We start from the raw sequence: 12,337 nt of genomic DNA on the forward strand, positions 1-12,337 counted from the left end.
TGATGAATTAATATGTATGGAAAATGAGTCTTTTCACTTCGCCAGAAGGTTAGACGCAGTAAGCTGGAATACATTTCCGTGAGTGACCCAAGTGGTGAGATGAAGTTACAGGATGCAGAGATAAAGAAGGTGGGGGGTTTGAAGTACTAAGGCTCAACTGTCTAGGGCCATGGAGAGTGTGAGAAAGAGGTGAAGAAGCGGGTGCAGGCAGGATGGAATCAGTGGAGAAAAGAGTCAGGTGTGATGTGTGACAAAAGGGTGTCAGCAAGGATGAAAGGGAAAGTGTCCAAAAGGGTGGTGAGGCCAGCAATGTTGTATGGTCTGGAAACAGTGGCACTGAGGAAAAGACAGGAGGCAGAGCTGGAGGTAGCAGAGATGAAGATGCTGAGCTTCTCTCTGGGAGTGAGCAGGATGGATAGGCTCAGGAAGCAGTAGATCAGAGGGACAGCATATGTGCTCAGATGTTTAGGCTAGATGGAGATGGTTTGGACATGTACAGAGGAGAGAGAGCCAACACATTGGTAGGAAGATGTTGAGGTTGGAACTGCCAGGCAGAAGCTGGAGAGGAAGGCCAAAGAGGAGATTGATGGAGGTGGTGAAGGAGGACATGAGGTTTGTAGGTTTGAGAGAAGAGGAAGCAGAGGACAGGGTGAGATGGAGGAGGATGATCCGCTGTGGCCACCCCTGAAGGGAGCCCAAAGAGTAAGAAGAAGACTTTGCCAGAAAAGTCTGAATAAACAGATTGAGAGACAAAGAGGAGTGAAATGGAAACGCAGAAAAACTTCTACTTAATAGTGAAATTCTTTTGAAAGGTACATTTTTTTATTCATAAATTAATGCTTAACATACAGTATATCAATTCTCCACCCATAAATGGGTCGCATATTTTCTCCCAATTACATTATTTAAAAAAAAAACGGCTCAACTCCAAAGTAAGGTTTGATGTCGTGAGCAGAATATTCTTCCTGCATCAGAGAAATAAAACCACTTTCTGGGCCATTTCACAACTTGGCAAACTCCGTTGAGTCAAAATAAATCTGAAGGGAATGTAATGAATCATGTGACTTTATTTTAAACGCTCAGTATAATTTCCTACCTCCATCATTTATATTTTCACATTAGTCGGTAACTCAATAATCTTCCGATGCCCTGAGGCTTCAACCGCTCCGACATGAACGACGGAGCGAATGACTACGGCATTTAAAGAGCTTCATTAAAAGCCTTTTATGGATGCCGATCCACCCCCCCCCTCTTCCCCCCAGCCTCCGCCGTCGGGTCGGTGACTCAGGGCCCATTTTCAGCTGCAGCACTACGCAATGCGGACAGCGGGTCTGGACTGGCGGCCGCTCAGATCATCCTATTTGCGTAAAGTTCTTATTTCTGGTTCCATTTAAAATGCAAATGACCGGAATGAGTCTTCATTGTTGTGTTTTTACCGGCCGCAAACAAGAAGAGCGCCGCTCTGCTATTGATGCATGAGGGTCGGAGGGAGTTTACAGCCGGGAATCTTGTTATTTCACTGTGATGGGTGGACCATTACACTGTCAGGGTTCCAACTGTACGCTAGCAAACCTCTTGGCTAATGTGTATCGGCTAAACGTCCAGGATTAAGGAACGGAGGTGGCTCCAGGAGGGATGTTGGGTATCTGTGAGGACTCGGGGGGGCGTTGGCGTGTGATGGACTGATCTCCACTGGGAGCTCATTTGGCTTCCCTTTAACTGATTGGGAGGACGGACAGTTGGAGAGCAGGGGTGAATGGAGAAGCTTAATGGAATTAAACCTTCATCCGATCTGAAGCGCTGTAAACAGGGCGGGATTTTAAAACCATTCCTCAATTACAGCAGTTTTTATTGTTACCAGCATCACCTGCTCACCCCGTCGACCACCCAAGCTAAAAGCCTTGGATGGAAATCCAGCCCAAACTAAACGGATTAGCAGTAGCGGGACAGTGCAGAGCCCCTCCTTCCCTTTCCTCGGCCAGCACACGCAGCATATTCCTGATGGAGCATCCTGCTGTCTAAACTCTGGCTGATCTGTCTCCCCGTGAGCCTTAAATCAACCTTATGGGCCATTTTAGAGATTACTACCATCAGGAACTGCATGCATACACTTTTCCAGCCATTTGTGCTCAGAAAAGTGTGGGCGCACGGATCCGGCCGAGGGGACGTGAAAATTATAATTGTGACAGAGGGAGTCTTCGCTGTCAATAAACTGTCATCCTCCAGGGGATGAGTCATCTCTGTTGTGTCGCAATTGTTTAAACTTGCTGGGTTTAGCTGACCTGCACGCGTTCTCCTGTACATTCTCACCAAATATTCGTCAGTCAGAGGTTTCTGCTGGAATTGAAATCGGGTTTTAAATCATTCCATTCCGCGGCACATTTCCAGGATCACGTTCACGTGTTCACAGGTTCTGAAGGCGAAGGCTCCTTCGTCCTCTCTGTCTACAGATGATTTTGGGTGAGAATATTTCTGAAACGCCTCCAGATCAAGTCATCTCTGGCTGACATATATATATATTTTGGGTCCGGATCAGTTAAGGAAAGTGCATCCACACCGGTAGGTTGCTCCAGGCCTTTGACTCAACTACACTCTCAACTGTTTCACTGAGTTCACGTATGATGGAGAAAACGTAAAAATGGTGCTTTTGGTTTGACACTTGGGATTGATGTTTATGGGTTCCAAAGCCGCTCCAGGTGTGACCAAATCTGTGAACCTATATTTGATCCACATTCACATACAGGAAACAAAAAAAAAAAAAAGCCTTCTGCTTTTTTTAGTTTTGCTGAGTTTGGGACTGTTTGGAGAGAAAAGTGTATTAGAGGTGGAGCATCTCAGACCTCTGGCCCTGTGGTAGATTGTTGCCTTTGGACTTTAAGTCTTGATATTTGAAACCCAACACCGGGAAGATCTCTGTCGGGTCGTCGGAGGTCGGCATTTCTACAACATATTTCGGAGCCAGCCCAAGACAGGGCCTCGGAAATTAGACTTAAAATTCATTCTCCCATTCATCTGTTAAACTTGCAAAATTTAAATATGCAATTAAATGACGACAGCAAGGTGCTCAGAAACCAGGAGCTACATCGTACTATTTTAAGATTTTCAGCTCACAGAATGACAAACAGGACAGGAGTGTCTGGACTCTCTCTTACAAGTCAAGTTGGTCATCCAGGAGAGACTGAGAGTAGAACAACTGCTTCTCTGTCTAAAGAGGCAAGTTGAAGGCGACTCAGGCTCCAAGATTCCAAATAGTTTTAGAACCGTTTTCTTCCAGAAGAGTTGATAGAGGTTTCTTGGGAGAGGAGAGTCAAGGCATCTGCTCAGACTTCATCTTTTAATTGAATATAAGAAAACACTTGACCATTCACTGCAGCAAAAGGAGTCTTGCGAAGCTAATATGAAGCACATGTTTGCCTGTTTGGTTCTTTATTTCGTCTCACATTTCCATACTCTTCACGTTCCACTGGTGTTGAAACAATAGAGGACGCTAACTCTGCCGCCTCTCGAACCTGGGCGTGTAAAATTATGAAACGTTCTCTCTGATCAAGTTAGAGCGGATCATTTTCATGTAACACTTTTGTAATGATAATGCCTGAGGCATGAAGTAATAAGGAAGGAGTGAGATCTGCCTCTTGTCAGCGTTTACGATGAGAAGCACTTGCATGATTAGACGTCTTGCAATCGATGCAGCCTCTTCTCTCAATCATTAAGGCTGCTCTTAACAGATTACAGCCCCCCTCCTAAACACACCGTCCCCTCTCATCCTCCGCCTCCTCTTCGTCCACCTCCTCTGCCGGCTCATCCTCTCTCGCGCTCATAACCCCGAGCAGCAGCAGATATTGCACTTCCCTGAAGTCCCTAAACTCCAGCTGAAGGATGACAAAGTAAAACAACGGGACTTTTTTTTTTTTTGGCAACTGTGATGGATCTGCTTGTCGTCTTGTGTCACCTCTTGCTTTTTCTTTTTGATGCATCAGCTGCCACCAGCCTCATCACAGGTACGAAGACTCACATTATATCAGTCTCAAAATACTTTAGTGACGTGTGGATCTCTTTATTTATGACTTTATGTTGGACTCATGCAGCGGATATATTTGAAGCCAGAGGTAAGAAACTTCATTCATTCTATGATTTTTTTTTCCCTGATTATATTCTCAATGGAGTGAGGAAACAAAATATGCTTTTATTCATCTCCTTTGACAGGTTATTATTTAAAGACAATAATAATAATAACAGCGATGACTGCAGCACCCATATATAGACTCCCATAATGCACTGCAACAGTGGTTAAGCTCTTATGTCAGTTAAAAGGCCCAATTATTTTCAAATAAAACAAGGTCAGTTACAGAGAATGTCACGTCAGAAATGACGTTCATGCTTCTACTGAACTGCTTATCTGTTTAATGTGAACAAAACACACCCCTCCAGGCTGGAAATCGACAGAATCTGTTTTCTGTGGTTGGAGAAATTGAAACAAATGAATAATTGAACTATTTTAGTTTTTTTTCATCTTTTATATTAAACTTTTCTGTCTCAAAAACCTTTTGCTTGGTTTAATGTTCTTCTATATTTCACAGTTTTTCTATTCATTTTTGCAACACACTAATATATTAATAAACTATTCATTCTATTATGATTGAGCCTTTAGCTTTGCGGGAGCTAAGAACTTGGTGCTTTTATGAGTATTTATAATGTGCAGAATATATGTATTTAGAGCGTTTTATTAAGATCTTATAAGCTTTGTTTGAGGACCATATATGATAAAGACCTGTAAAGTTATCTGCATGATTGAAGTATTGTTGACATTGCTAAGGTTAACTCACGTCATAAAAACAAAAAAGCAATATTGAATGTGATTTTTTTTTCAATGTATTTTATTTTGTAGTTTCAAATAACTGCTCAACATTTCAAACCGTTGACCAAAAGCTCATTGACACATGCATTAACCTGTAGAAGAGACTACATCCTGCTAATGTTCTCGCAGGACAGAGAGTTTGCAAAGCAGGACGAGGCAAGCCGTGTTACAAACTGGCCTATTTCTCTGAGCTGCGGCGCCGGCTGAACTTTGCTGAGGCAGAACTGGCTTGTCGTCGGGACGGCGGACAGCTCCTCAGCGTGGAGTCGCTCTCGGAGCAAAAGGTCATAGAGCAGCTCATCAAGGAGTTGCGACCCACTGATGGAGACTTCTGGATCGGGCTGCGACGCAACCACGGCAACGAGGAGAGCATGGCTGACTGCTCCGCCCAGTACTACTGGCTGGATGGCAGCAGGTCTACTTTCAGGTAGGTGGTGTTCACGCTTGAAGGTTCTTTAAGGTAAACAAAAATCTTTCCCTCCAAACATCGGTGTAGGAACTGGCACTGGGATGAGCCTTCGTGCGGCTACGAGGTGTGTGTGGTCATGTACCATCAGCCCTCCGCGCCCGCCGGAATGGGTGGCCTCTACATGTTCCAGTGGAATGATGACAACTGCGAAACCAAGAACAACTTCATATGCAAATACACTGCTGGTAGACACTCAGTTTTCACATTGCAGTTGAAGTGATTCAGCAGTCTGACCATCTGGTGTCCTCCACAGAGGAGCCATCACACGCCTCCCCTTCACCAAACACCACACTGACAGGTGCGATGGTAAATGAAACGCCACACAGTATTGTTGCCATGATGTTTAACATACATGTCCGTTCCAGCCGTGCTGCCCTCCTCCATGCCCTGGAATCCACATGGCAAAAGCCCCAACAGAAGCCCAGGTGACTCTTCAAATCTATGAAGAATCATTTATGATTATGAACGTCATGTGTCTCTATTGATCAGCTATGAACCTGGTCTACATCATCATCCCCACCATCCCTCTGATTCTGCTGCTCCTCACCGTGACTGGGGTTTGCTGCTTTAAAATGATCGCCAGACGGTGAGGATCCAAAAGTACTTGAGTCCAAATACGACCCGATCTCATGCTGTTGTGGTTTGTATTTGTCTCAACGCAGGCGAAGGAAGGAGCACAAGTCTGACGTGTCCCAGCCAGAGCCGGGTCTCTGCTCCACCCCGACTCCCACCGACGTCTACAACGTCATCCGGTCCCAGAAGGACGACGACCTGGTGTCCACGCGGCCTCACACCAAAAACACCTCCTTCCTCTGCTCCTCCCCCGACACCCCTACAGGCGACTACGACAACCTCGGGGGTCGCGACACGGAGAGCGGCTTTGTCACCCTGGCCAGCACCGAGAGCTGCTTCCTGAACTTTGACCTCAACGATCTCACCTTAGGGCGAAGGGGCGCCCGGGATTTTTACGACACCAGTTTGGGGCGACCAGCGAAGAGAGACTCATCTGAGAGCAGACCCGGTCAGTTCTACGACCGCAGCCTCGGCCGCCGCACCACCAAGAGCGAGCACTATGGAACCGGCACCTTCCCCGACCATGGGTTGTATGACGGCGGCGTGAGACGCGGCAGTGACCTCTATGACCCCAATTCAAGGCCTGGGTGTCAGACGGTCAAGGCCGACCTCTTTCAGACGTACGTCAGCAACGGCAAGGACAACACGTTTCAGACCAACTTGGGGACTTACGCACAGCGCAAACCGTTCCAGACCAACCTGGACTGCTACAGCAACCTGGACGGAGGGAGATATTTCAACGAGCGCGAATGGATGAACAGAGATAACTACTGATCCAGGATCTGCCATGGACTGAGCGCATGGACATGCTTGGAGTGGGGTCAACTTCACTCCTTCAGTAAAACCACAAAGGAGAGCTACACCAGGGCAGCATCAAAAATTCACAACAGGATATTGACTGTCAATATAAGTTCAGTCAAGCGAGGTGGAGAGATGCGGGTAATTTATTGACATCAAAATGAATACAAATAGTATTTTTAGCCTTTGAATGAATGGATTAATTCAAGTACGATTCATGACGCACGACCTGGGAGATAATCTCATATTAAAATGACTCCCTCCACCATTTCAGCAGGCAACAGTTGAAGCTCAAACAGCATTTCTATCATTGAAATCTTTGTGATGAACAATGAAAAAATGAAAGAAGGTGCTGTATTTAGAGACATAAAAGGTGCAGAGTGTGTTTTCAGCAAAAACCTGAGAACTTGGTTTCACATCCAAAAGCATGTTTGTGTCATCTGTCTGCACGGCCTTGTCATGCTGTCCTCGATTGCTAACCGCAGAGACTTGCGACATATTTACACGTTTGAATCTTTCTTTTTTTTCCAACTAAATGCTGCTTGTTTTCAAACTTGAACTGTTAATATCCCATTTGAAGAAAATGCCCAAAGCTTGACGTCAATATGCCGAGGTGAAAGGTGCATGACACCGGAGAAAATATTGTCATGTTTAAATGCCCATTCTGGAGTTTGTAAGTTTGTTACATTACCAAATCTTTAAATAAAGACAAAGAGATCGGCTCCTTTTCTTTTGCTGGTCATTATGGAATGAGAAGAACAAGACGGTAATCACAGTCAATTTTAATTAACATTACCATTTAAATTAACAACTGTAGCCACACACCAAACGCACATGCAACGATACGCATGTAAACAGACGCACAATCGTACCACAATGACACCAAAGGCTTTGGTTCACATGTGTGCGTCACACACCTGTGAGAGTTCCACATAGAGACGGACAGAAACTAGCAAACTAGTTTTAGGAAACACACACACTCACACATGAAGTTCTTAAAGGGCCGGACGGTTCGATGGACACACCACGCACCACTCAAGCACACACATCACACACACATATTTACAATAATAGCTTCCAAGCTGATCTGATGGTAGATGATTGACTAGTGCTTAGACACGAAGTCAGCCATGAGTCCGGTTACGAGTCTTTTGCCGCCGTGGTTTCAAGATCACGTAGCGCTTGTAAACGGTGTGATGTTCCGATATGAAAGGAATGTAAAAGGCTCTGAAGAGAGGCGACGACCTGCAGCAGGAAAAAAAGCCAATGATGATTCTCTTCTGAACAATAATAGAAAAATGATGCTCAGGTGGATGATGGCGGTTGGTAAGGCCACACTCGTGCGAAGCTCAGAGGATTTCACTGAAAGTGACTGAAGTACCTTGACGCTTGAAGAAAAGGCTTGAAAGCGATGACGTTCCACTCTTCTTTGTTCGCAGAATAACGGGGCTCTAGCGGCGTCTCCTCCTCCGTGTCCAGGTCGACCAGGTAGTGGCACTGCCGTAAGTCCACCTGCCGGCAGACAGACGTCACAGTTCAACATTGCTGGTGCAACTCCAATCCGCATGCGTCGTTTCACGCACATATCTGCTGGGTTCCTCCAGATTTTGGTCGTTCATATGTGCTGGAATGATCTGTGTGGCCAGAGGACCCGAGGCATACGGCTGCGGCAGCTGACCTTTGAACTCCGATTGAATGAAGTGCAGCTGCCAGCTGAAAAATATGAATATTTATTTTTCAAAAACTCAATTGTTTGTTTAACCATCATTCAATGAGTGTTTTTGCTTCCCACACTGCATTGCATTATGGGCTTTGAAGAAGGGTTGGGTGTAGATTTGGATACCAACTTGTGAGGTAACAGGAAGCTGCTTGGAAAGCGGTACCACTCCTTTCCCAGACATACAGTGACGGGCCGACCCTCAGGGACTGAGTGCAGAGACGGATCCTTGGCAATGCGGTGGAACTCGGGGTACAGGTCCAGAGGGGCGTGGTAACCTGAGGGGAAGGTAAATCTGCCGTTGGAGTTGCATCTGGTGCTGGAAGCAATTACAGTGACATACACACACACCTCTGAAGAGGGCAACTGAGCGAGACAGCGACAGCACAGAGAAGAGCACCACAGCGCTGAGAGCCAACCAGTTCGAGGAGACGGTGTAGTGCTCCAGCCTGTAGCGCTGGAAGAGGAAGTGGTAGCATTTCTGCCAGAAGAGAATCACAAATGTGGATGAATAGAAAACATCATGTGCTTTTCTTCAAGAAAAAAAAACATGGAGGCAGACCTGAAGAGAGGAGAGAGCGACCGCCCCACACAGGCAGATGAGCGGGTAGATGGGGAAGAGAAAACGTTCTTCCTTGTGAGGTCTGGTGAAGAAGACCAGCATCCACAGATACATGGGGGACAGGGTCAGCCAGTACGGACGGCCAAGGTTCTGCACTGCAGACAACACACATGAATGTAAAGAATCAACATTCGCTTTCTTTGTTTTGCTTTAATAGGGTTGCAGGGCCCAACTTCTCCTAGATATATGACACAAGTTTTACTCTCAAATCCAACTAAACAACATACTAAAATGCTTTGACCATAAAAAACAAAACAAAACTGCAGGATCTTTTGAAAGCATTTTTACTCTCAACTTAATTTTCATAGGCATCAGAGCCAAAACAATAGAAAATCAAACTGATCTCCACTCATCAGTGTTGTGCTGAAATGCTAAATGTTTTAAGTAACTACTAATATATACTCGGTCACAAAGCTAATGTAAGACCACACTTGTTACTGCTATGATGAAACGTGTCGTAAATCACTTCATTTTTGTCTATTAGAAACTGTTAAATCGGTACCAGAAAAGGTGCTGAAAATATTGACAATGTTCTCACCATTGAACCTGTGCAACAGTGTCTCCATGAGTGCAGTGAGTGGCAGAGAAAACAGGGCCAGGACAAACACCAGGTTGAAGTTCAGGACGCCGTTTATAAAGTAGAAAGGCCACGGCTCAGTACCTGGAGACAAACAACACGCACGTTCATGTTTGTTTGGTGCAAATTCGTACTTGACAAACATCACCACTCATGAACACTTTGTTGTTGCAAGTTACAGAGGGTAAAAACAGACAAATAAAAATGTAGATTACCATAAAGATCAGGCCCGTGAGGTGTGAAGACATTGTATAGTAGAATGTTCAGTGGGGCGACAACCAGTTTGCCATAAAATAATGAATCCACCACCACAAGTGGAACCTGAAACACACAAAAAAAAAATTGTTCAACTTCAATCAAACACAGGATAAATATGGTCTGTCAACACATATTGCAAAACTAGTAGATGCTGGAACTGGAGCATTTATTGGTTATAATTTTGTTTTTATCTTTCAAAGACATGGCATTGATGATAAAAAAAACACACAAAGGGCCTACAAAATATCTACACAAAAGATACTTTTGTGATACCAGTAAGTTACTAGTAGCAACTTAAAGCAGGGAAAATCGGATGAGAAAACTGTCTCACCAAAAACAACACCAGAGCAATGACCACCCAGATGATGAAACTCTTCCACTGCCGCCTGATCACCAGCAAATCGAAGGCAATCGGGATGCTAGAGTCGATCAAAGATCAAGAAAACAGATCACAGTCGTGCTTCAAATACAGTTAGACGATGCTTCGCTGCTGCATTACCCGATCAGAGCAGAGAAAGGCCATCCAACAATGGCGCCAGCAGCCACGCCTAATATGGCCAAAGGGGTGGAGTCTTGAAACCATCCGGTCATGGCCACAAGCGTTGTGTACATACAGAAGGAAGAAGGCAGGAATGCTGCAGAGACAAAGACGTCAGAAACACATGAATCAGTTGGTAAACAAAGAAAAGCTGATCAAGCGTTTCGACCAACCTGCAGATGAGCAAAACATTCCGGTGCTCAGGACCAGAAAAGCCAACATGAGGCGGCCCACGTGAAGGCCGAACTTCTTACAAACCGCCCTGAGTCCCAAACACACAAACACATTAAAATACAATACACACAGGTTGCTAGTTGCTATAGCTTGTTGACCCACTTGTAAAAATACAGCTCACAGACACAGCAGCAGAACGCTAAGACACATCGGACAAAGTAAAACACCAAAACCTGCAACAGAAACCAGCCATGTTAGTCGAGTTCCAGCACACATGATCATTTCAATGCACTGACTTGATCAATCTCTAGTAGAGAGGAAGCACTATGCTTAGGGCAAAAGTCTGACTTGAATACGCTATGCTTTGACTTTGACACCTCTGGACATGGAAGACAAATGTCTACAGCAGTTACCTTGTTTGTCTGCAGCACATGGGCGTGCAAGCAAGCTGGAAGAGCATGAAGCCATAAGTATGCGTAGGACCTGATGGCGTACAGCGGTGAATACTCCCACGTTTGCATTCCCGTACCATAAAGCAGGTAGTGCATCTGTATAAATATAACATAGATCTTTATGCAAGAACGTGATCTGAGCACAAAAACACTGTTCCAAGGACTCACAGGCTCCCAGTAGTTGAAGGCTTCGTCACAATCTGAGATGTTGCTGAGCAAAGCGGCACAGAAGCGGGCTGAGAGGAGACACTTGAACGCAGTTGAACCTTCAGGAGCCCAAACCTGCCCTCCTCTGCTGACTGGTCTGTGGGTTCAGGGAAAACAGGTCTTCAAAACACTGCATTTATGTCCACATTAAATACACATTTTAATTATGTTTTCTCATAGTGTTCTTGTTTTTGATAAATAAATACATTTGCTCTGTTGGTGGTGCCTTATCAGGTTATTCTTCTTAAATCGATCCTTCTAACCTGTCGATAACTGCTCTCAATATATGGTTCACTTTAGCTCTATAATATCCTTAATTTAATGTACAATTTATATCTACATGATGTGCGACCACACAGCACACCCACATTCGCTTTTTCTTGAACAGCTATCTTAAAAACATTGTCCTTCTTAAAAGGCTACAATAGTTCACTGGCTTTAGAACTGCTCTGCTATATTTACTTTGACATTTATTTTGCAACTGAACACAAAAATATATCTGATTTGTGACTGAAGAATCGTAGAATTTCACACGACTGGATTCGGGATAAAAGCGATGAGTAAACAGCCTCACACCCATGACACGTCAGCGGACTGGAGACGTGTCATGGGTGTATTATTTCATCACAGTTTTTTTTATTGAACGTTGGCTGTTACACGGAAATCGGATACTGCCATGTGTCCGTATGACACGGCGACAGCTGAATGAATGAATGGTGATGCTGAATCAGGAAAGGTGGAAAAAAACCCCACTTTTTGCACAAAGATAGAGCTGCATTCAAAACAGTCGACATTTCTTTGTATTTAAATCGTGCAAATACTTCTTTGCAGGGCTAGCGTGCTAGCACTGAGTGCAAAACACATCTCCTTCCTATTCATACTTACTCTTGTCGAGCTTCTGCGACTTTGCCATCGTCGACCCCTTTCTCCTCTTTCTGTGGCCGAGCATCCGCCTGTGCGTTCACGGTGTTGGCGTCTTGCCTGCTTCCTCTACGTGTTCGCTGCCGTAGCGCCTTGGCCGCCATGTTTGTCTCCGACTCCTTCGTCGGGCACGTTCGACATTGCTCGCTGAGTGACAGCGCTCCACGTGGATGCCA

The 12,337-nt window shown here is 45.1% G+C and overlaps 2 protein-coding genes across 2 annotated transcripts; one reads left to right on the plus strand and one right to left on the minus strand.

The window, feature by feature from the left end:
• The first annotated feature begins 116 nt into the window (after nt 1-116).
• layna (layilin a) lies at nt 117-7,411 on the plus strand. Its single transcript, XM_053846330.1, has 7 exons — nt 117-4,106; nt 4,985-5,282; nt 5,352-5,509; nt 5,578-5,622; nt 5,690-5,749; nt 5,814-5,910; nt 5,987-7,411. Exons 1-7 carry the CDS (start codon nt 3,923-3,925, stop codon nt 6,669-6,671), a joined length of 1,527 nt encoding a protein of 508 aa, XP_053702305.1. The 5' UTR covers nt 117-3,922; the 3' UTR covers nt 6,672-7,411.
• An 80-nt stretch (nt 7,412-7,491) lies between these two features.
• Nucleotides 7,492-12,292, minus strand: alg9 (ALG9 alpha-1,2-mannosyltransferase). Its single transcript, XM_053846329.1, has 15 exons — nt 12,126-12,292; nt 11,202-11,337; nt 10,995-11,129; nt 10,744-10,814; nt 10,581-10,669; nt 10,369-10,504; nt 10,201-10,288; nt 9,827-9,932; nt 9,573-9,695; nt 8,975-9,129; nt 8,764-8,893; nt 8,543-8,690; nt 8,279-8,408; nt 8,077-8,207; nt 7,492-7,940 (listed from the first exon to the last, which is right to left on the minus strand). Exons 1-15 carry the CDS (start codon nt 12,263-12,265, stop codon nt 7,820-7,822), a joined length of 1,839 nt encoding a protein of 612 aa, XP_053702304.1. The 5' UTR covers nt 12,266-12,292; the 3' UTR covers nt 7,492-7,819.
• Between the last annotated feature and the right edge of the window lie 45 nt (nt 12,293-12,337).

This window comes from Synchiropus splendidus, chromosome 17 (genome assembly GCF_027744825.2).
Source record: "Synchiropus splendidus isolate RoL2022-P1 chromosome 17, RoL_Sspl_1.0, whole genome shotgun sequence".
NCBI lineage: Eukaryota > Metazoa > Chordata > Actinopteri > Syngnathiformes > Callionymidae > Synchiropus > Synchiropus splendidus.